The sequence below is a fragment of the Polyergus mexicanus genome, unplaced genomic scaffold, assembly GCF_030449975.1.
Source record: "Polyergus mexicanus isolate NDT 795.1 unplaced genomic scaffold, iyPolMexi1.0 SCAF_9, whole genome shotgun sequence".
Classification (NCBI taxonomy): Eukaryota; Metazoa; Arthropoda; class Insecta; order Hymenoptera; family Formicidae; genus Polyergus; species Polyergus mexicanus.
The window spans coordinates 8,114,850-8,136,239 of record NW_027223329.1 but is presented as its reverse complement, the minus strand read 5'-3'; the positions used below and the strand labels follow the sequence as shown (position 1 = coordinate 8,136,239).

The 21,390-nt window shown below is 36.3% G+C and overlaps 3 protein-coding genes across 5 annotated transcripts; 2 read left to right on the top strand and 1 right to left on the bottom strand.

The window, feature by feature from the left end:
• The first annotated feature begins 86 nt into the window (after window positions 1-86).
• LOC138936206 (small ribosomal subunit protein uS15) lies at window positions 87-1,620 on the top strand. The gene is made up of 3 exons (XM_070301409.1): window positions 87-166; window positions 689-816; window positions 1,160-1,620. Exons 1-3 carry the CDS (start codon window positions 144-146, stop codon window positions 1,462-1,464), a joined length of 456 nt encoding a protein of 151 aa, XP_070157510.1. The 5' UTR covers window positions 87-143; the 3' UTR covers window positions 1,465-1,620.
• A 370-nt stretch (window positions 1,621-1,990) lies between these two features.
• On the top strand, window positions 1,991-10,448 carry Nito (RNA-binding protein spenito). 2 transcript variants are annotated; one of them, XM_070302023.1, is made up of 3 exons: window positions 1,991-2,318; window positions 3,090-5,146; window positions 8,291-10,447. In XM_070302023.1, exons 1-3 carry the CDS (start codon window positions 2,194-2,196, stop codon window positions 8,353-8,355), a joined length of 2,247 nt encoding a protein of 748 aa, XP_070158124.1. In that variant the 5' UTR covers window positions 1,991-2,193; the 3' UTR covers window positions 8,356-10,447. The 2 variants fall into 2 exon arrangements, with proteins under 2 accessions (XP_070158124.1, XP_070158123.1); XM_070302022.1 differs by having other exon boundaries at window positions 1,993-2,318; window positions 3,090-10,448.
• Window positions 9,232-21,072, bottom strand: LOC138936552 (prohormone-2). Of its 2 annotated transcripts, none has more exons than XM_070302025.1 (10): window positions 20,798-21,072; window positions 18,832-19,392; window positions 16,639-16,756; window positions 16,415-16,510; window positions 16,192-16,324; window positions 15,737-15,958; window positions 12,276-12,383; window positions 12,103-12,185; window positions 11,720-11,961; window positions 9,232-11,586 (listed from the first exon to the last, which is right to left on the bottom strand). In XM_070302025.1, the coding sequence occupies exons 3-10, from the start codon at window positions 16,754-16,756 to the stop codon at window positions 11,503-11,505; spliced, it is 1,086 nt and encodes a 361-aa protein (XP_070158126.1). In that variant the 5' UTR covers window positions 18,832-19,392; window positions 20,798-21,072; the 3' UTR covers window positions 9,232-11,502. The 2 variants fall into 2 exon arrangements, with proteins under 2 accessions (XP_070158126.1, XP_070158125.1); XM_070302024.1 differs by having other exon boundaries at window positions 11,720-11,973; window positions 20,798-21,071.
• Window positions 21,073-21,390: the final 318 nt, after the last annotated feature.

Here is a 21,390-nt window from a genome sequence, read left to right as displayed (position 1 = left end):
CATTGTTATTTTAAGGACTGTGATTGGTTGATTTCCTTGCATATATTTAATTAATATGACTATGCTATCTATGTAAATACGTTATTTATGGAGCATTTAGTCGCGAAATCGCATTTCCCTTTCTTGTGAAAAAATTAATCAAAATGGGTCGTATGCACTCACATGGGTAACGATATGTTTATTTCGTCGCTAAAATTGTTTATTTGCGATATTGCTTTTTCGAATTTTATTGCGATGCTCGCAATTTTAACAGCATCATCGCGCGCGTCAAAACGACATATGTCTCGGCGACCACGTGCTTGTAACCTCCACTTTTCACGCTTATAAGTAAATCTTTATTCTTCGATTTATCAATTAAATTACATGTCGACCATTTTAGTAATTATAATTTTTCGAGGCAATATAGGTCGTTTGAATCAAATGTCGGTTTACAGCGCCAATCTATCTGACAGATATATACTTGACAACATAATATTTGAAAAATTGCACTTTCCTTACTAATACAAGCATACATATTGATCTTAGATTAAATTGAACTGATGCATCATGTTGTATATATACACATATGTATGAACATTTTATTATAAATCTCATAACAGAAAGAAAATGATAAACTTTCTTAATTTCTATTATCTCTATTTTTTATAACTAAAAACTGAAATACAATGCATTTATTATTTTTTTTTAGAAAGGGTATATCCCAATCTGCGCTTCCTTATCGAAGAAGTGTACCAACTTGGTTGAAATTGACACCCGAAGACTGCAAAGAGCTTATCTACAAACTAGCAAAGAAGGGACATACACCATCTCAAATTGGTAATATTAATAACATATTTATATTATTAAATACAAGATATATATGTGTCTTATTAATTTGGGAAGATTAATACATGTAAAAGCAAATCAGAGATCTTCAAGAGATCGTGCATTCTGTAATTTGATTTTTTTAACAAACAATATATAATAAATATAAATAATATATAAAAATGTAATATAATTTAATGATAGAATGACAAGTGCGTTTAATATTAATATGATGACTTGCCTATTCATAATAAGTAATCACTGGACACTTATAAATTATTGAAATAAAATATTATTATGAAATTAAATCATTAAAATGAAGAAAAATAAGAAAATTGATATCGTATATTTGCAGGTGTCATACTTCGTGACTCGCATGGCGTGGCCCAAGTGCGATTCCGTACAGGAAACAAAATCTTGCGCATTGTGAAAAGCATGGGCTTGGCCCCAGATTTACCGGAAGATTTGTATTATTTAATCAAAAAGGCAGTCGCTGTCCGCAAACACTTGGAGCGAAATCGCAAGGATAAGGACAGTAAATTCCGTTTGATTCTCGTCGAATCGAGAATTCACAGATTGGCACGTTACTATAAAGCGAAAGGATCTCTGCCGCCGAATTGGAAATATGAAAGTTCTACAGCCAGTGCTCTTGTAGCTTGATTTTTTTATTGTATATTATGTATATTGTTTATTATATATTATGCTAAAATGAAACTATCGAAATACTAATCTGCTTTCCCATAATTCCTAAACGAATTAATATTGAATAAATATATTTATATATACAAAAATATATAGTATGGAAAGTATAAAATATAGTTGTAGTTTTAATTAAACTACAAAAAAATTTTAGATTTCTTACGTTTCAATCTTAAGTTTCATCAGAAAGTCCCGACAATTTTTCTATTTGATATCTAATCGTGTATGTGTATTCATGTTAGAAAGTTCCTATATGGCTTTAAAAATTCGCGCGATCAAGCTTCATCGGATGTGTTCAGGAGTCGTCGAGCTGGTTGAGCATCGTCTTGTCAACACTCGACGTTGATTTGTTGGTTCTAGAAGTAAGAACCAATCATGTTCGATAATTATCCAACGGTTGTGTCTCCTGAACGCACCCATCGTGAACGGAAGTGAATACGCGCATGCGTCGACAAACCGTGCCGAGAGCCGAGAGCGGTGATGACGACAACGGTGGCCGACAGCGCCATTTTGTTCGCTCGTTTCTGCCCAGTAAGATACAGCGGCGAAGAAAGTCGTTTTACGAAAATTACGCAGTACTTCTTGCAAAGCTGCGATTGCCGTCGCTCGCTCCTCTCCTCCTCCTCCTCCCCCCGCGTTTCTTTCTTTTTTCTTGTTCCTCGTTGAGTTACGGTGTAGCAAGCAGCGTTGATGATTGGGATTCCGCGGGACGATCGACACAAAATCACGGTCAAGATCCGCAACAACATGAAGAGGAGCTCGAGTCGCGATACTCCGCCTCCCCGTGTGAAGCGGAGCCGATCCTCGATGGGACGGTAAGCAAGGTCTTTCGGACGTGAGACAGACGTGCTTTTCCTTGGCGATAACTTCACGCGTGTCTCTTCGATAATTTATTTGCGATACGAGTTACATGCATTCCTTATACGCCTTTATTGTTTTTTCTTCCCTCCCTTCCATTTCATTCCATGACGAGATCGTTGAACTGTGAATAGTGTTGCCATACATCCTCTTTTCTCCAGACACCGTTCTCTCTCTCTTTTTTTTTTTTTTTTTTTTCCAGAACGTCCGGGGTAATTATTATAAATGTCCGGAGTTTAAGGCTATTCCTAAATATTTTGCTTTTTAAATTTAATTAACCATATACAATAAGGTAAATAGATACCTAATAATAAAATTTCTTTTAGATTAAAAACATGTTTAATTTATTCATTTTACTCTAACAATAAGTACTAATGAAAACGAAATCTAAAATAATTATTAATTTATTGTTACAACCAACTTGTTAAATTATTCCTGTACTACGATGATATATGTAGTTGTGTCTTACATATATGTATATTGTGTATGGAGTAAACAAGACATTACTGCAGTTGGAAAAAATTTATTTATCTGTGTCGATAATTGATATGTCGTTAAGAGAAAAAACCTGAATGTTTGTATTTATATATATATATATAATTTTTGTAAAATTTTATTTACATTTTTTAGTATTATAATCTATTTATTGTGGAAATTTAACGTAAAAATTATACATATTTTAACAATGACAAAATACTATTGAAACTCATATTTTATATGATTTCTAGATATGAGGATTCTAGCGACGAACGTATCACTCCAGAGAGAATTCGACGGCGAAGCCGAGGGGCCAGAAGTCCTAGTCCGCCTACGCGAGCATCATCTCACGCGCGCTATGTCGAGTCCAGCTCGCATCGCGATGAATACTTACGTCCGCCGCGCGATTTGCCACGGGAGCGGCCCTATAGTTACAAGGTTCTCTGCGTCAGTTCCATCCATCCAAAGGCCAGCGATGAGATGATCAAGGATACTTTGTACAGGGAATACAAGAAGTTCGGTGATTATTCTATTCAGATCTCGCACGAGCCGGATGAACGGGTCGCGTACGTTTGCTTCAGAAGCTCGGAGGATGCCCGAGACGCGAAGCACGCAAAACCTCGTATCATCATATACGATAAGATGGCCATAGTGGAGCCTGTGTACGACAGGGCCGATAATTATCGCCGTCCACGATCCATCACGCCGCCGGATTACGAAAGATACTATGCCCGATCACCGGGACCTACGGACAGGCACAGACCGATCGACAGATATGAACGCGTATACGGACCACCGGTGAATCTGCCTCCTCATCGGGAAATGCGCCGCGAGACTATCCCACCGCCGCATCACGAATTTGTTCGGCCTCCGATACATCCTCACGGACCGCCGCATGTTCATCCTGGACCGCCTCATCACTACGGTCCGCCTCGGCACATGATGATACGCCATCCGGGGCATGGGTTTGAACGCGTGGAGAATAAGAAAGACAAGTTTCCCAATTATTTGCATCATGTGTCTCCCGAGGACGATCCTCTCGCGACTCGAACTCTATTCGCTGGTAATCTGGAGATTAATATTACGGAGGAGGAGTTGCGCCGTATTTTCAGCAAATACGGCATTGTCGATGACATTGATATAAAGCGTCCACCTCCAGGTACTGGAAACGCATACGCCTTTGTGCGCTTTCAGACATTGGATATGGCGCACCGATGTAAGGTCGAATTATCGGGTCAGTATATCGGCAAGTTCCAGTGTAAGATTGGCTACGGTAAAGCCACTCCGACAACCCGGATATGGGTAGGCGGTTTAGGACCATGGACCTCCGTGCCGCAATTGGAACGAGAGTTCGATCGCTTCGGTGCGATCAAGAAAATCGACTACATTAAAGGAGATAGTAATGCTTATATACTTTACGATTCCATCGACGCCGCGCAAGCGGCCGTCAAAGAGATGCGCGGTTTTCCGCTCGGTGGACCGGATCGTCGATTAAGAGTGGACTTTGCTGATGTGACACCGGGCTTCGGTTTCAAACCCAGACCGTATGCCGAAGAGAATAACGACTTCAGGCCTCGTCCAGTCGACTATGAGTCACCATATGATCCGTATGGGCCTGAGGGAGAGTTCGGCTACGGACCGAGGGGCTTCCGTGGCGGCAGAGGTAACGCTTCGTGGCACGATCGAAGAGGGAATGCTCGAGGTGGCTACAGAGGTTCTTATCCCGAAGGTTACATGCGCGACGAGGCCGACTGGCCGAGCAGAAGACCACCACCCGAATTAGAGTACGAGACGCCTCGCGGACTGCGAAGATCATTATCACGCGAACCAGGAGTGGACAGATCGAGGTCGCGTTCGCCACGCAGACGACAGATGGACTCGGATTCGGACTCTGAAAACACTCGCAGCGGAATGTTATCGACGTCTCGCACGCTGCCAGACGTCGCACGCAAATCTATCGCTGTTTGGCAAGGCGCATTGATACTGAAGAACTCGCTATTTCCGGCAAAGTTCCATCTAACTGACGGCGAGACAGAGATAATTGACTCCCTCATGAAAGATGAGGAGGGTAAACATATGTTACGAATAACACAGCGGCTGCGCCTCGATCAGCCGAAATTGGACGATGTATCTAAAAGAATTCAGACGTCGAGCTCGCATGCTATCTTCCTTGGTTTAGCTGGCTCGAGTACTGCGATCACGAATGACGATGCTAATGTACAGACACGGCCGCTGCGCAATCTTGTATCTTATTTAAAACAGAAGGAGGCTGCTGGTGTGATATCGCTGTTGAACAAAGATACAGAAGGTACCGGTGTTCTTTACGCCTTCCCACCTTGTGCGTTCTCGACGGAACTTTTGAAACGTACATGCCCTAGTTTAAGCGAGGAGAGTCTTAAGGAGGACCACTTGGTAATTGTAGTGGTTAAGGGGGGTAGCGCCTAAAGAGAAACCTTTAATATCTCATCTCGTGTGTGTATGTATGATTATATATATCGTAAGTGCAAAGATTCTTTAAACAGTGTACAGAACGTGAAAAAAGGAGAATTTGTGTTTTTTGATCGATGTAAGTATTTTGCTTTTTACTGATGCTTCCACAGATACTACGGGAGATTTAATCTTATATGATCGTAGATAGGAGAGCTAATAATATTTGATACTTTACTTTACATATGAATATATATTGCATTGACTTGAGATGTCGGAAACATTAACAACTTTATTTCACAATCAGATGAATGATGAAAATTCGCGACGTCTAAAATTCGAGTCGAGTTTACCAGTGAACTAGAATTATATAAAATCTATATCAATTGGATATGGATCTATATAAATTCTCGAAATTCGACGACGCGAATTTTTATCGCACGTTATCATGAGATCTCTTCATTCTTGTACAGTTAATTAAGTTCAATGCTAGATGAGATACTTAATTTTAATTTAAAATATTATCAAAGAGAATTGATTTTTTGTACGATATAATCTTATATGATTTATATGATAAACTTTTCCAGAAGAATCGCGCTTTTCCATGAAGATATATTATCGATACTAACTGCTAATATATATTAAGAGAGATTAGAATACTTATTTTCTATCAAAAAACACAATGTTGGTATTGTTTCCCATTATTCTATTTATTCATCTATCAGATAATGGTGATTACCAGCGATAATATTTTTAACAGCAAGATCTTTATTAATTATATTGAATCTTGAATATTAGGAATATCGTAATTCTTATTATATATACCACAAATATGTGTGTGATTACTTCGAAATGTAGTATAAGAATTTATTTGTATTATACACACATACAACGCACATAATACAAACACACACACACACACACATACACATATATATATATATATATATACTAATATAACTATACGTACATATTGATAATGATATATTGTGCACCGTTCTTTCACATTTGCAGATATGCATATGATTATATTAATATAATTGCTTTAGTTTTTTTAGCAAATGCAAAGTGAATTTCTTTCTAAGACATGTATGTGCACTTAAAAAAAAAAAACTAAACATGCAATGAATATTTTGTTTATAATGAAAAAAATTTTTTTATGATTGTAGACTTTAACAATATTAAGTCTTAGATATTTACATATTTTCATCGACAAAGCTGTATGCTTCTAAATTATACTTTGTTAGAAAAAAAATTATGTGGACAACATTCAAAAAGAGCGCAATTTAAATTATGGCAAACTCATTGTATAGCTCTATAACGAGATGACACATATATGTCATAAAGAGAATATGGTGATTTTCAAAAAACTTTAAAAATGTGAAAGATCTGGTTTAGAGAGTATATTTGATATGGCAAACATGTATAATTAAGCGTTTCGATACTTATTTCTGTAGATTTCTCTTTAATGTGACATAACATTTAGTAAGTGATTGTGCAGTAAATAATTCGTGAATAGTTACGAGTTCCTCAAGTTTGGACTGTGCCGAAAAGTGCAGACAGTGAGGAAAAGGGGTAAATCCAGGAAGAGACAGAAATTTGTTTACCGTAAAACGAAGTTTACTCTATCTGTGTTTTCATAATGTCAACAAGAGTTTATTCCTTTTTAAGTGAGGACTGATTTTTATAAAGGACAGTGTTTGGTTGGTGACATCAAAAGAAAAAGGCGCTATAAACATGTGTACAGTGAAATGTAAAAAAAAAAAGAAAAAGTGATTGTGTTTCACATTCGAGTATGGGGAGCGCTTTGTGAATACATATCTGGAATGTATATTTTTATATTCGTTCCAGAGATGGAGGAAAAAGAAAGATGATTCTCGCCATACTTGATTGTGACTGAAGGTGCAGTGGTTAAGTATGCTTAGTGTTTGAACGGAAAAATAGATGCAGTTTATGTAGAGAAAAAAAATTACAAAATGTGTCAATTTTTCTTAGCACCGTTTTTCTTCACCTTAATCAAAATTCGAAAATTCTCAGGAACTCGATAATGTTTACAGTGATATGCATTCTAAATGTCGCTATTCGCGAGAAAAGTAAAGATTTAGATAGATTAGGGCCGTTAAAAATATCGAATGTATGATGGATAAAAAGTTGACGTCGAAACTCTTCAATTAAAATGCATGCATGTGGCCGACAAATTAAGTAGACTGCTTTTGATATTCTCAACAGTTTTGTATCCGGTATATATAGAATTTGGTTTTTCTTGCTTTTGTTAAGTGAAGTTTATCGTGCAACAATATAGTGCTGTGATATTTTGAGCAACGATTAGAGCGATGACAATCGGGAACAATCGCGAAAATGTAGATTGTAGATTTCAAGTGCTTGTGTTGGCTAAGAATTAATTTCCTTCTCCGTTTGCGAAGGAAGGAAGGAAGACTGTCAAGTCATTTATGTATATTGTCGGCCATAACGAGAGAGAAAGAAAAGAGATTGCCACTGTGACATTGGTGAAATTTTCTGTGGTTTGTGGATTTTCAAAGAGAGAGAGAGAAATTAAAGTCGCGAATTAACTTTCTAAACGCGTTATTCGAAATTTTAATTCAGAATTTTTGTTCAACGAAAAGTAGTCGTGTCGCCTGCAACATATCGAGTACAAAATTGTGCATCTGAGACGAAATAGTATCGCAGAGGGAGAACTTTAAAGAGAAAAAAAAAAGAAAGAAAAGGAAAACTGTAGGAAAAAAAGACAGTGGTTTCGTTGTCTCGGGCAATATAAGATTTTTCAATCTTGTGTGCGGGTAGATCAAAGTGAGTTCTATCAGTGGTAACTCTTGGTTTCGATTTGCATCAGTGTTGTGCTGCTTCTGTCCTATCCTTTCCTTTCCTTTCCTTTCCTTTCCTTTCCCTTCCCTTCCCTTCCCTTTCCCTGCAGATTTTCTGTCCTTATCCGTGGGTCTGGATATCGACAGAGTTTCATTGTAACCTCTTTTGGTATCGCTTTGTAAAATTGTAAAATCTGTTTCAGAATCGGCCCAAAGGAAGGGAAGACAGATAACGTTCGCGGAGAAATGCGTCCGATTGCTGTATTAAAATTTGCAAAAATAAATTACACAGATACGGTTATACATGAGATAATTATGCTCATCTTTTTCTTTCGCGGATATTTTGCACAAGTCTCGAATTAACATCGCAATCTTTAATATGCTTATGCCTTGAATATATTCTCTTCCAGTCAAATATATTCATCAATTCTTTACTTTGGCGAAAGATGAAATTGCAAAACGTTTTTATAACATAACCTATTCTGATCTGATCTATAACCTGCATAAGATACTACATGAACGTTATAACGATTATTGGCGTGCAAACATAATTTAATTACACTTAATTATACAATTGATTCTTGATTAAATATTAATTTTGATCAATCGAGGTAGAAAATAAACAATCCAAGTAGTTTGACACAACCTATAATCAAAGGTAAAATATATAGTGATATTCAAGGGACCAAAAATACACATTTCCCTTTTTTTATACAAAATAAATCTGTTTTAATTAGAATTTTTCTTAATTTATTTTTTTATTCGAGAAACTTTGATATATATATATGTATATGTATATATCCACTTTAAGCGTAGAAAGTGCAGAAAATATCAAAGCAAGAACATATCAAAAGAACAGCTGTATCATCACGCAATTTTTTTACGCATGTTTTGCGCGGAAGTTTCTCTGCAAAGACAAATATTGTACGAAATTTAAATTAAATGAAAAATTTAAACACATTTTCTTGTGATACCGTAAAAAGTTTAAAAAATTACTGTTCATCATTTTCTCGTAAAAAAAAAAAATCTCAGTGCAATAATTATATCAGATAACGTACGAAAGACAGGTATGTGTGCCAGAAATGTTTTATATTTTTTCGGAAAGGAAGATGTGTGTAAACGATATCTTTATTTTAGACATTTTATTGGATATTATATATTATGTTGAGTTTTTACAATCTTTCATAGATGAAATAAATCATTGTTAAATCTTTCTGATTGAAAAATAATTTAATCTTATCTCTTTATTAAAAGAAATATCGTTTTCATAAAATCTTAATAATAACAATATAATATTTGACGTGCATTCTATTATTAATAACGGGAAGAGACGCAGAATGTGTAAATGGGAAATTACGCGTGTGGAGAAGAAATTATACGGCGTATATATATGCGGCACGTTCTGCTGCCTTTTCTGCGATACATGATAAAAATACATACTTTCGGCAAACTTGCTTCTTTTAAACATCGATCGTGCGAGATTATTTGTCGAGAAGAGTAAAGCTATTAATATATGATTGGCTGATTCTTTTTTATTTATATAATATATAATTTACCGCTCCCGTCTGTGTAATATTAATTGCATAACAAATCTTGAATGTTTTGATGAAACTTATATTTAATCTAAAAATCTAGTTATGCTAAATAATGAAGTATATGAAAAGTATACATAATCAAATATCTATTATCCTTATAGTGTGCTCTCCAGTCTTACAAGGGCATATTCCAGTCTATTTTTTTACTTTGGAACATTTTAATTAGCAGAAAGAATTAGCATAGAATTTTAATTAGCCACAAATATATCTAATGTTAAAAAATTAAGAGTTAACAAATCAAACTTTCATCAAAAGAAAAGTCGATTCCACATTATTCGGAAAATTCATGAATGAAAAATAATATGGGAAACGTGAGAGATACATACACCCGCAATTAATTAAAAATCGACGAGGGATAAAAGTAAGTATATATGTATGTCGTTTATAAAGACGCGTGTAACGGATTTAACTATGTTAATTAATTATATAGAGATGTTCAGTCTCCTCGGAGTGTTGAATATGGAAGGCCGTGTTTGGTTCGAAGAAAATCTTACAAGAACTCCTTCGGTATATTACGCTCACAAAATTCGAACGTTCTCTGCGTTCTAGAAATACGAATATTGATGAGTAGAATAAGACGACGGTTCGCGGTTAGATTAGTCAACGTTCAGTTTGCACTTCTCACTTATATGAATATAATATAATAATTTTTGACACTCTGCATTTGGCGCAGCCATCAAGAATTTACGAAGAAATTTTAACATTCTATAACGCTTTTCTTATACTTCCATCGTAGATATATATATATGTGTGTGTAGTACTGAAATAAAATTTATCTCGCGCAATATGAAATGTATTTGATTTCTAGATTTTTTCTCCCTTTTATACATATATCTTGAACATCGTTTTAAACATTTTTTGCCTTCGCTTTCTTCATTTCTCCGATTTCTCTCATCTTATTCGTTCGAATTGCCTAATAGACGAATAGACCTACATCTAGTCTCATGCTAACTCATAAACGCACATACGCGAAACTATATCGCTTCATATACACATATATCTATCTATCTATATGTATGTATGTATATATTTTATCAGTCACAAAGAGTCGTCGAAACCAAGCCTGAGGGTAATTTGATTTGATACTACGATTGTTTAATGATTCAGTCGTAGCGTCATTACGGGCGCATCGCTCGTATTACACGCAAAAGGAGCTTAAAATTGTAACATTACCATTAAGCGAGTTAGGAACGACTAGAGCGCGCTGAAGCTTCTTTGATTTTTTTAACCATCGTTGCGATCAAACTAATTATAAGAGTTCAATGAAATTAATCGAATCTTCGAACTCACGTTTATATAGCACAAGATATTTCGGATTGCATCATGAATGATTCTGATATGTTTCACACCGTCTCTTAAAATTTATGCTAATCAAATTTTGTCGTCGTAAAATTTCCATCATGAGATAAAAAATATTTTTGATACGAATTTATCACATCTATTTCAAGATACTTCAATAAGAAAGAATCCAAAAAGAAAAGATTTGTTCCTTACGAATCAATGTCTCTCGATTGTTCAGCGCGTCTCTTGCGACTCGAGAAGCCTCTCTTTCTCTCTTTCTCTCTCTGTTTCTCTGAGCACCGTGTTTCTTAGAACGAGAAAATCCGCCATTGCATCTGCTTCTTTTTCCTCCTACGAAAAAATGGGAGAATAGTCGAAGAGAAGAGACAGCGAGGGCCGTTCATCGAAAGAGTGCTAGCTCCCCCTCCTCTTCTCAGAAACATCAACTGCTGGTTTTTCTTTTTTTTTTCGATAGAATTTTTGTCTGAGAAATTTCTCGCTTCTTCCCGCATCTCTAGACAAATCACATCGTGGATTATTTAATAGACAACGCGATGGGGATATTGATAACTTCGCGGTTGGGAGCTTAATTGCAACTGAGCCGTGGAATACGGATCGTAGCTCTGAAAATTAAGAAAAAAGGAAATATTCATATACATTTTGCATATATAATTTCTATTTTCATCTTTTAATTACATAAATTTTCCATAATAATTAATTATCTTTTAAAGATCCCAACTATCAAGTCTAACTCACCTGCATTCGCTTTTTAGATATCATGAACCTCTTCTCGTGAGGATAGTAGGCACGCTGAGGATAAACGTAATCGTATTGCGAATTGCCATATTGAGGACTGCCGTACTGACTGGTGCCTTCATACTGTTGATCCAATTGGTCATAATAGCCGGGCGGGTGGGTTCGGACTATTCCGATGTCGGAGGGTGACAACGTGTCGTAGTGCCGAGAGGGATACATTGGCGCGTCTAACAATGGAAGAGCTAAAAGGAAATCTTGATAAAAATAGGAAACATGTTTAGTGAAGAAATTATTATATCATTCTTTTCATACATCATTTTTATTTGGATATAGATATGTTGGCGTTTTAATTATACAAGATAAAATAAGTTGTCAGAACTAACCGTTTCTAGCGCCTTCTTCGTCAAGGAAACCATTGTCTTCTATCATATTATCGTATTCCTCTTTAGCATAGTTGCGCCAGTTTCTGTTCATGGAATAAAAACAAGCTCGCTATAAAGTGCGCGTGTATTTATAGAAAGTAATGTTAAGAAAGAATTCATGCTCATCTCATTACCCGTTACGTCGTTCATTTTCCCACAATGACAAAAGGGTCAATACGTCGTCAGGATCAATGTCCAAGGGTAGTTCCCGTTTGAATCGCGGTTCTTGATAGAACGGGATGCTGAAAATTTAAATATGTTATAAATGTTTCTGTATTACTGGCATAATATTCCAGCAAATATAATTTTCAAGAATTTAAAAATAGGAATTTAAAAATAATTCTTTGATACTACAAATATGTAATCTGATAGTTAAAAGTTTAAAATCTTAATAACCGAACACAACTTTTGATTGCAGATATTGTATATCGCGATTATATTAAACATGTCAAGGAGGAACGACGATTTAATCGAGAACAATTACAAAAATTGTCTTCTTTTTTCCGCAATGTTTATACGCTCATATCAATGTCTCGCAATCTCGTTTCGGAATCGCTTCGTGGATTCATTATTCCTGCTCTGTCCGTGCGACGTATATATTTCAAGATTGATCGATGCTTATCCGTGACGCAAAGCGACCAGCGACGATCGCCGACAACTCGCCCCTATATATCGAACGCAATATTGTTCTTCGACACGAACGATTTTATTTCGCCATCGCGAACTATCCTTTGTGAACGCGATAGATGCATTCTTGTACCCGACACAATGGCGAGTACGCGGACAATACACGCCTTGATCGCGCGAAACACGAGTGGCAACAATTGTCGCCTCCTGTCGATTGACGCATCCCGTCGTCTGATAGTTATATCGCATCTGTAGTGGGGTAGAATGATCGATACGATGCCTGGCAGGGTTTAACGCTATCAGCTGATTGGTTGGTCATGGGCCAAAAGCTCGTAGAATATTTTCATTCATCTTTTCGGTGTTTATCAACACGTAGTAAGGGCTCGTATCTTTACTGCCGTAAAGATACTCCGGCTGATTATACGCTTGGTCTTACTACTGCGACTTACGATCTGTGCGCACGCGTTTGTGTATGTACGTGGCCTTACATCTTGGAATTTTTATCACAAATGATAAAAAATTATATAACGGTTAGACTTGCATTTCGTGAAAAAACTGCGTTCGATATAAAATTATATTTATATTTAAAAATATGAAAGAAATATGACAAAAGTATTTTTTAATATATTTATAGTTATCAAAACATATTGTTTATAAATTTTCTAATCTATTAATTTACTTTTTATTATATCCAGTATTTTCTTTATTAAAATTTGTTCTCTCGACGAAACATTTTCATACAAATCCTCGAACGAGAACGAGGCCATTGTTTGTAATGCATCGGCGGATTATTAAATATATCACTAGAGAAAGAAAAAAAATCGGCGGAAAGCTCATGTCTGCAGCCGGAAGTATCGTCGATAAACTCGTGGAGCTCGCTTGTCAGCTGATTGGTTGGAGATACGCCAAACAATCAAGCTGTGACCTACTTTCGCCTTCCCGATTCCATTCAGCTTTTCGTGGGCCCACTCTCGCGGATACTCTACCACCACCATCACCTATGTCTACGTCACGCATATCGAGCGATTCGTGCACTATACCAAATTCTTCTCCGTATGTATGATTGTGTATGTATGCGTTTTGCATCCGTGTACATCACGTATACGTATATCGCTTAAATCTGTATCCGTGCTTATATTTTGCTGCACGCTAGAATTATCTTCCTCTACAAATGGTCCAAAAGCCGAAAATACACAAATCATTAATTCGTGGGAACAATAGCGATCTTTTAAGTAGAACGGCATTTTTGTTATAAACACGCTCAGATCTCCGATTTTTTCATTCTAGTTATAATTTTTCGAATTTTCACTTTGAAGTAAACTGTTTTCTTTAGCCCAAATGTCAGGAACTGTGAAGAACACTTTATGAATTAATTGAATATCGCGATTTTTGTGCTCAAATTTATTTCTTCGGAAAATTTTAATAGGAGAAATTTTTAATCTAATAATATATTCGGAACAAAACATAAAGATTATTAACTGTAAGCGGGATTTATACGCCGTATCGAAAAGATAAGAACATAAAATTTATCATGATTTTTAATGCTGAGTGCAGCACGCTTTTTCTCATGATAATACCATATATTCAAAGTGCTCTTGAACAATGCCCAAGTGCTTCTATTATTATGACACTGGTCTAAGAATAATGCGTTATGTAATCGCGTTGAGCATAATGGAAACTATATGCGCGCGGTTATCATGTTATAAGAATTTCATCGAGGAAAAATTAATGGTCCCCAGCAAAGTGACCTACAACATTTGCGACGATCAGGCCGTGTGCATTCTTGTACATTCTTCGTATAAAAATAAATGGCGACGGCTAAGTTTAAAGCGATAATTATGTCCGCGCTCGATGAAAGTCTCGTATGTGTGTTTAATTTTAAATTCGCCGATCTAAGGTAATTCCGTGCAAAGCGCGCGCGCGCTCGCCCGCTTTTACGACTTTGATATCGAGCGTTCGTGTTCACGCGATTTCCTGAAATTAGATTCGCCACTCGATAAATCCACATTGCACTTTCCAGGAAAGCGTATTTTTATCTTGCGACAACGCATGATAATTCGACCAAACATAACGTCACGTTGTTATCAAGCGTTGTGAAATCATTTCAAGTAATATGTCAAGGATATAATAATCGAGATCGCGTCGATTAATTCGTATCTTCTAATCGTATTGAGAATAGTTTCTGTTCTACTTGAAAAACGAATACCGATGTATATCGATCAATTCATGGAGATCATATGCAAGCGCAAAATTTGCAAGAGGATTTCGTTTGATTATATCTTCGAAGGGCACCAGTCGAACGTACGCTACTGATACGTTCTCCGATGACGACAGCCTCTCTCTCTCTCTCTCTGCAAGTGGTTCGATATGACTTCGGTCGTCAAGTCGACCGCCGCCGTCCCTACGCCAGGGGGCAACGCCCTCACGAGCCCTCTCATCCCCCATTCAGAAGGAATGCCGGAGGAAAAGAGGGATGCTTGGTGGGCGGGAAGGGTGAAAAGGGCGCGCATGGTGATGCATAACCGCCGCCGTTGCCGCCGTCGAGTCGATCCATTCTTTATGTGGGGAGTCCTTGTTGTTCCAAATTCAACTGCACTCTCAACTCCGCGATATTAAAGACGCCCGAAAGTTTATTGCAATTTAAAATTCTAAAAGAAAAAAAGCAATCGCGTAATTTTATACAATTTTACTCCCGACGTTTCATCATATTTTCGATGACAATCTAATGTGTTAGTTGTTTTAAAATTAATTGTGTCGCATAACATAAATCATTCATCAAACAAATGATTTCTTGCTTCAAATAAAAACGGATCGCGAGCAGTAAGTGAAACGATTATAAAACTCATCCTTTGTGTCATTTTCGAGAGGATTTCGTTATCTACCGCATTCTAATAGCGGTTGCCCCGGAGGTATCGATCACGTCGGTTATCGATTTTGGAATTAGGAGAAGTAGGACGCGACCACGTACCTCCTCTTAACTTGAGCCTGCATCGGTTGCTGGGTAGGTACGAGACGTTTCGGTCTGAACTCGTACGAGTTGGTCGGAGGCTGCAACGTCGGCTGTGCCGTCGCGGTGGACTTTTCCGATCTCTTGCGCCGATCCTCGCCCGTGTAGTATCGAGAATACGGTGGTACATCCCACACGCGCGGTCCATCCTCCTCGACCTCGTTCATGAGGACTTTACCGTAACTGAAACACATATATTATATTCGATGAAAAATTTAGAGAGAAAGAGAGATAATATACAAAATTATAATAAAATAGTTATTATATAGGAAGATTTCCAAAAAAGATATCAATGTAATTTATACTATTAAATTATTAAAATTTAAAAAAATTATTTTGTTTATTGATTACGTTTAGAGATCGTGATATGACTCGATATATTAAAATTTGATTTTACGGAGGAATCAGAAACTTACTCATAATTCTTGTCGTACGGCGAATACGTCTCATGCTCGTACATAGAATTGCTAGGCGATTTGGATTGGGATGGCTTTTCGTCCTCAGCAATAGCCGCTTTTAAGCCTCCCAATCCCGAGGAAGCAAGAGTTCCTAAGCATGTAAAAATGCAAATATTTCAGAATGGTCGTACAATATTTATCTCGGATTATGGCAGCGTTTTGTTTATAGCAATATACTCACGTTTCTCCATATTCGACGTGAAAGATTCACCGGTGGCAGGGTTGGCCTGTCGATTCTGCTGATTGCCAAACATTAGCATCTCCTGCGCTCGTTTCGCTAAAAATGACATAGCGCGATATTGAGAAGAAACAGAAAATAATAGAAAGTATTGAAATCAAGAGATTCGAATGATTTTTAGCACAAGTTTAACGTGCAATGCGAGAATTAATTTCCTCAGATCTTACATTTTGGTTTCATGGCCTGATCCGGTTTTTTCACGTCCTCGATCAAGCTCGTGGGCAAGCACATGCCTATCGAGACTAGCGAGAATAGCAGCAACAACCACGCCCAGTTGTATGTCATCTGCGACAGAGTTTGCGGAATTTTTATCAACGATAATACATTCGCGCGTTATTTTAAGAATTAAAACCTCGTGATACTTTCTTCTTTCTCTTTTCGTGTACAGGGATATTGAAAATAATTCTAGAAGATTCATCTCGTATGGCTGAAGACCAAATGTCATGTAGTACGAAATGTCAAGAGTCTATTTCCACGGTGCGTAAAAGATTAAGTAAGGGCAATAAGGGCGCTCGATAAGGGCTCGCTTATGTTTGCGGTTATATAAAAATATTACGTCGTGTAGGGAAGGGATGTTCTATAATCGATAAAGCGATACAATTTCTTCAAGTATGACGCCACTGTTTCATCTGACAAATTCATAATCAACGCGGTTTACTTTCTTCGACTATGACGTTACCGTATGACGTATAAACGCAAGAGTTTGCAGCTGCTACGTCACATGTGTGTAACTTGATCAAGTGCTTTTTATCGAACTTGGTTTTATCATGTGCCAATGCGATTCTATGTACAAAAGAATTTTCTACAAAATATTAATAAATATTCTAAAACATGGACTTTAAAAATGCAATAATTTTTAATCCATATTTTTGAAACTTTATCGAGTTATACGCAATTAGAGAATTCCAATTTGTCATGCATCGATATCAAACTTGTTTATTAGAGAAGTCATTAGATATCAGAGAAACTCTATATTGCAATAATATCGCATGTTGCGCGATCGAGTTACGTTTTAATTGCTCTCAATTGATCTCTCATTAATGAATTATGGAGATCCAGTAAGTTAACACGTGTAATTATATGAACTCTAACAGTGATGCTGGAAATGGCTGGTAGAGAGTAGCGAACACACAATAGTAACAAAATGTCAGAGTTCAAAATTGCGTACAGAAACGATACATGTATATATATATATATTTATGCGACTGCGTATTTCCAGTACTCTGTGCGACACGTTCGCTTATTATATCTCGCGCCGTTTCACGTAGCAAATGTCTCGGGTTACGCAATACAAAATACAGAAAGTTTAATCAGATTTATGTTCATGTATATTCATGTTATAAAACATATGATTAAAATTACACTCATCAAATATTAAAAAATATTAAAATATTTTTCTCTCCAATTTTTAAGATTTTTTTTTTACATTGAAATAACGTTTATATATAAAACATTCAGAAAAATTATTGCCAGAATTAACCGCTTTTACGATAATTTCATTATGTTAAAATGTCGCAATAAACGATCAATGGATTTAACGCTTGGGAATTACGCTCCCAATATTGACATTTGTCCGAAATAAACGACAAAGTTTAATAATTAAAGCGACCTGTACAGTAACGTCAAACCGGATATAGTAGACCTAGAAATCGTACACTTGTTGCGTCTACAAATACTATAGTCATTTATCAGTATACGAGCGTATACGAGCTTATATGGCTAGGCGAGTCACTTAATTAAAAATGCATTTCATTGACAAGTCTGCGTGCGATAAATGCCTTCTTCTCTCTCCATTTTAATCGTCTTATTAATGTTAATTAGTTTTAATTGTAACGAGAATGGATGAAAAGCATTATTATTTCAAAAAGATATGGACAGAAGCATAAAGTTACATTTAATCCCGAGAACCAGCAAGTTCTTTTAAGTCTATTATAATATTAAATTGAAAGGAAAGTAATATCGTTGTTACTTTTTTACTTTTATTATTATTATTATTATTATTATTTTTTTTTTAATAAAACACACTAAAGTCATCTATTGAGAATACAACATTAGTTTCCTTCCAACTCAATACTTAATATATAATAATATATATAAAATGTTACGAATATTATTCAAAATTTAATAGTATTTAACAAAATAAAATTTTTAATTTATAGTCGTGCAACTACCTGTATAAATACGCTAAGGGCAGCCAATCGCATACAAGCGGACGGTATAGAACGCGTTTATAATTACATATATACCATATATCGCAAGTCACTCGAATTTCAGGATCCTAATTTTATTTCCGGATGGTTAGTCGAAATCGAGAATAAAAAAAAATAATATACATGAAAAAATCACAAGATCTCATTTACCTTGCGAGATGTGGCGAACGCTGGGTTACCCTTCACGCTTTGCTCCTTCGTCTTGAATGGTCCTTTGCTGATCCTTGGGCTGGCACCGAGCTGGAGAACGGGCACGTCCTAGTAAATCCGCCGACTCGGGATGGAATGAATGTCGGGGCTCGGCAGGACGAGTAGAAAAGCGGGTACGGTCGATCAACCAACCCCCACCTTAGTGAACGAGCATTCCCCATCTCCCGACTCGCGGTGGTGAGCACCCTACGACGACGCTGTTGGCTGCGCGCGCGCTGCGTTTCCTCGCACACGACATCGAGATATATACCATATATGTACGCGTATATTCGTGTGGGTGCGCACACGGTCCCATCGTGATGTAAGAGAGTCTGCCCACGCGATGACCCAACTGCGTCTTCCCGATGGATCCCTACATGGCCTACATGGCCTCGTAAGGATCGTTTGCGTAGGGATTATGTTGTTATTTTGCTGTCGAAAACCTCCGTCAGCCGATGTTATCCAAAGTGCGAAGTTTGCGGCTGCTGTGTCATCGGTTTAGTTGTAACATGAAGATGAATTCTGCATCAATCAGATATACATATATAATGAAGATTTTATAAATGTTTAAAAGATTTAAGCTTGAAATCTTTTCATTTTAAGATAATAGTTTTTGTGATATTAATGAATTCTATGCGCGAAGAATGCGCATTCTTTTTATAAGGCAATATAAATCGCTCTGCTATAATTTAATATTTCTGTAATCTGAGAGGTATTTGTCTTTGACGAAAGGGCATAGGTCCTGTTTACACTTCTCTGCCAGCCCTTGAATGAAATTCAACACGGCCATTTAACAAATACGGTTCGTCTCTTCTCGAATGAATGCAGCCTTCATCTTAGCACAGAATCGAAAAGAAATCATAGAAAAGTATGCAACTATTGTATTTATGTATTCCATAAAGCTATTTTTCTATGGGACTTCTTTTTTATTTATAATTTCCTGTGTAAATTTATAAAGATACATTTTTCTTATAAAAATAATCTTGTATTTGTGCTGTTAATATAGTATTAAATTAAAAATAAAATTGTTAAAAGGAAAAGTCGACGTTGTACTATAGTGCATGAAACGTAGAGTAGAAGCCTGGAAACTCTCGGAAGAATTAATAGAAAGTTAAAGCACCACCATATCGGACATAGCAAGACCCACTGCGTCATATATTGGCTATGATGACGTTATCTACTCGTCTTTACTTTTAATGTGACCATTACGCCAAACGTCACAGGAGTAGTTTTCTTTGGCATTTGAAATAGTGACGTGCAAGTCGTGAGATTCTACGGTCTATGATAATAATATTAGAGAAAGAGTATAGACGTATATATTTTCAGCTGGGACATTATCTATCCTCTCAATCTATCTTCATTTATCAAACATTTACTTTCATATCGTGGTATGTTCGAGTAAATTTAGGAGAAAGAGAAAAAATTGTCACACGATTAAATGCGATTAAAAAGACAGAATATAATAGTGAAAAAAGTAAATCAGAGTGCAAATAATTGTGGAACGAATAAAAATTCAATAGAAAATTAAGATACAAAATAAAAACAATATTTCTATATCTATTTTAGATTTTCTTCAACTTAAAGAATACGATAATGAAATTATGTATAAATCTATCAATTTTTTATTTCATCTGCTCTGATGTTTTTGTCATTCATTATATTCTACATGTTTTAACATGTGTATATGTGTAATTATTATCTTAATTTGTCAACAAATTTCTATTAAAAAAAAAAGCGAATATAATTTATACAAAAAATACAATTATATAAATATAATATATAAGAAAGTTCAAGATTTTATTTTTTCTTCTCAATTTCTTAATCCGAAGACACTTACTTTAGATTTATCTAAATACATATATAAAGATTTGTGTAAATTATATTCACAGTGTCAAAACGAATTGTCTTGTAAATATAGGATGCTTACAGGTTTAGGGTAAAAATCTCCAACGACAATCTCGTGGCGAAGTCAGCACAGCCTAGTGCCGTACATTACGCTGCGAGGGAGAAGAGAGATTCCCTCTGGCTCCCTTTGTTCTGTATTCATCCCCAATCACCTATCTTCAGCCCCCGCAACAGGCCGCACGCCCACGCGAGAACGTTATGCGCCCACGCACGCGAGTTCTCTTTCCTCCCATCTCTCTCTCTCTCTCCCTCTCTCCCTTCCTCTCGATAGATACTGAGAATGGCGACAGGGGGCATATTTTCTTTCCGCATCATCAGATCGACATCCCTACATCAGATATTAAGGTTTCACGACAATAGCTTAATAACAGTTATTGCAAAAATAATGAGAATGACAAATATTTTCGGTAACATATTATTACGAGTCTTTGTTTTATATTTCTTTTATAAAGCTTAAGATATAACGAACGAAATAGTAGAATATAACTCGCCTTGTCTTCATCTTGAAAAGAAGAGTCTGTAAACTTTTTTTTTATCTATTTGAACTCGCAAAGTATCGTTTCGGGCAATTTTGAAGAAACTGTGTCTATTATCTTTGCAAAGAATCGGTACATG

What these genes read in the sequence shown, in the direction of transcription:
- LOC138936206 (XM_070301409.1), top strand. Translation starts at nt 144, where the DNA reads ATGGGTCGTATGCACTCACATGG. An exon ending in GGTCGTATGCACTCACATGG is followed by an intron (nt 167 to 688) that starts GTAACGATATGT and finishes ATTTTTTTTTAG; the next exon opens with AAAGGGTATATCCCAATCTG. An exon ending in ACATACACCATCTCAAATTG is followed by an intron (nt 817 to 1,159) that starts GTAATATTAATA and finishes GTATATTTGCAG; the next exon opens with GTGTCATACTTCGTGACTCG.
- Nito (XM_070302022.1), top strand. Translation starts at nt 2,194, where the DNA reads ATGATTGGGATTCCGCGGGACGATCGACACAAAATCACGGTCAAGATC. An exon ending in AGCCGATCCTCGATGGGACG is followed by an intron (nt 2,319 to 3,089) that starts GTAAGCAAGGTC and finishes TATGATTTCTAG; the next exon opens with ATATGAGGATTCTAGCGACG.
- LOC138936552 (XM_070302024.1), bottom strand. Translation starts at nt 16,756, where the DNA reads ATGACATACAACTGGGCGTGGTTGTTGCTGCTATTCTCGCTAGTCTCG. An exon ending in GAAAATGAACGACGTAACGG is followed by an intron (nt 12,186 to 12,275) that starts GTAATGAGATGA and finishes TTCCATGAACAG; the next exon opens with AAACTGGCGCAACTATGCTA. An exon ending in CGAAGAAGGCGCTAGAAACG is followed by an intron (nt 11,974 to 12,102) that starts GTTAGTTCTGAC and finishes ATTTTTATCAAG; the next exon opens with ATTTCCTTTTAGCTCTTCCA.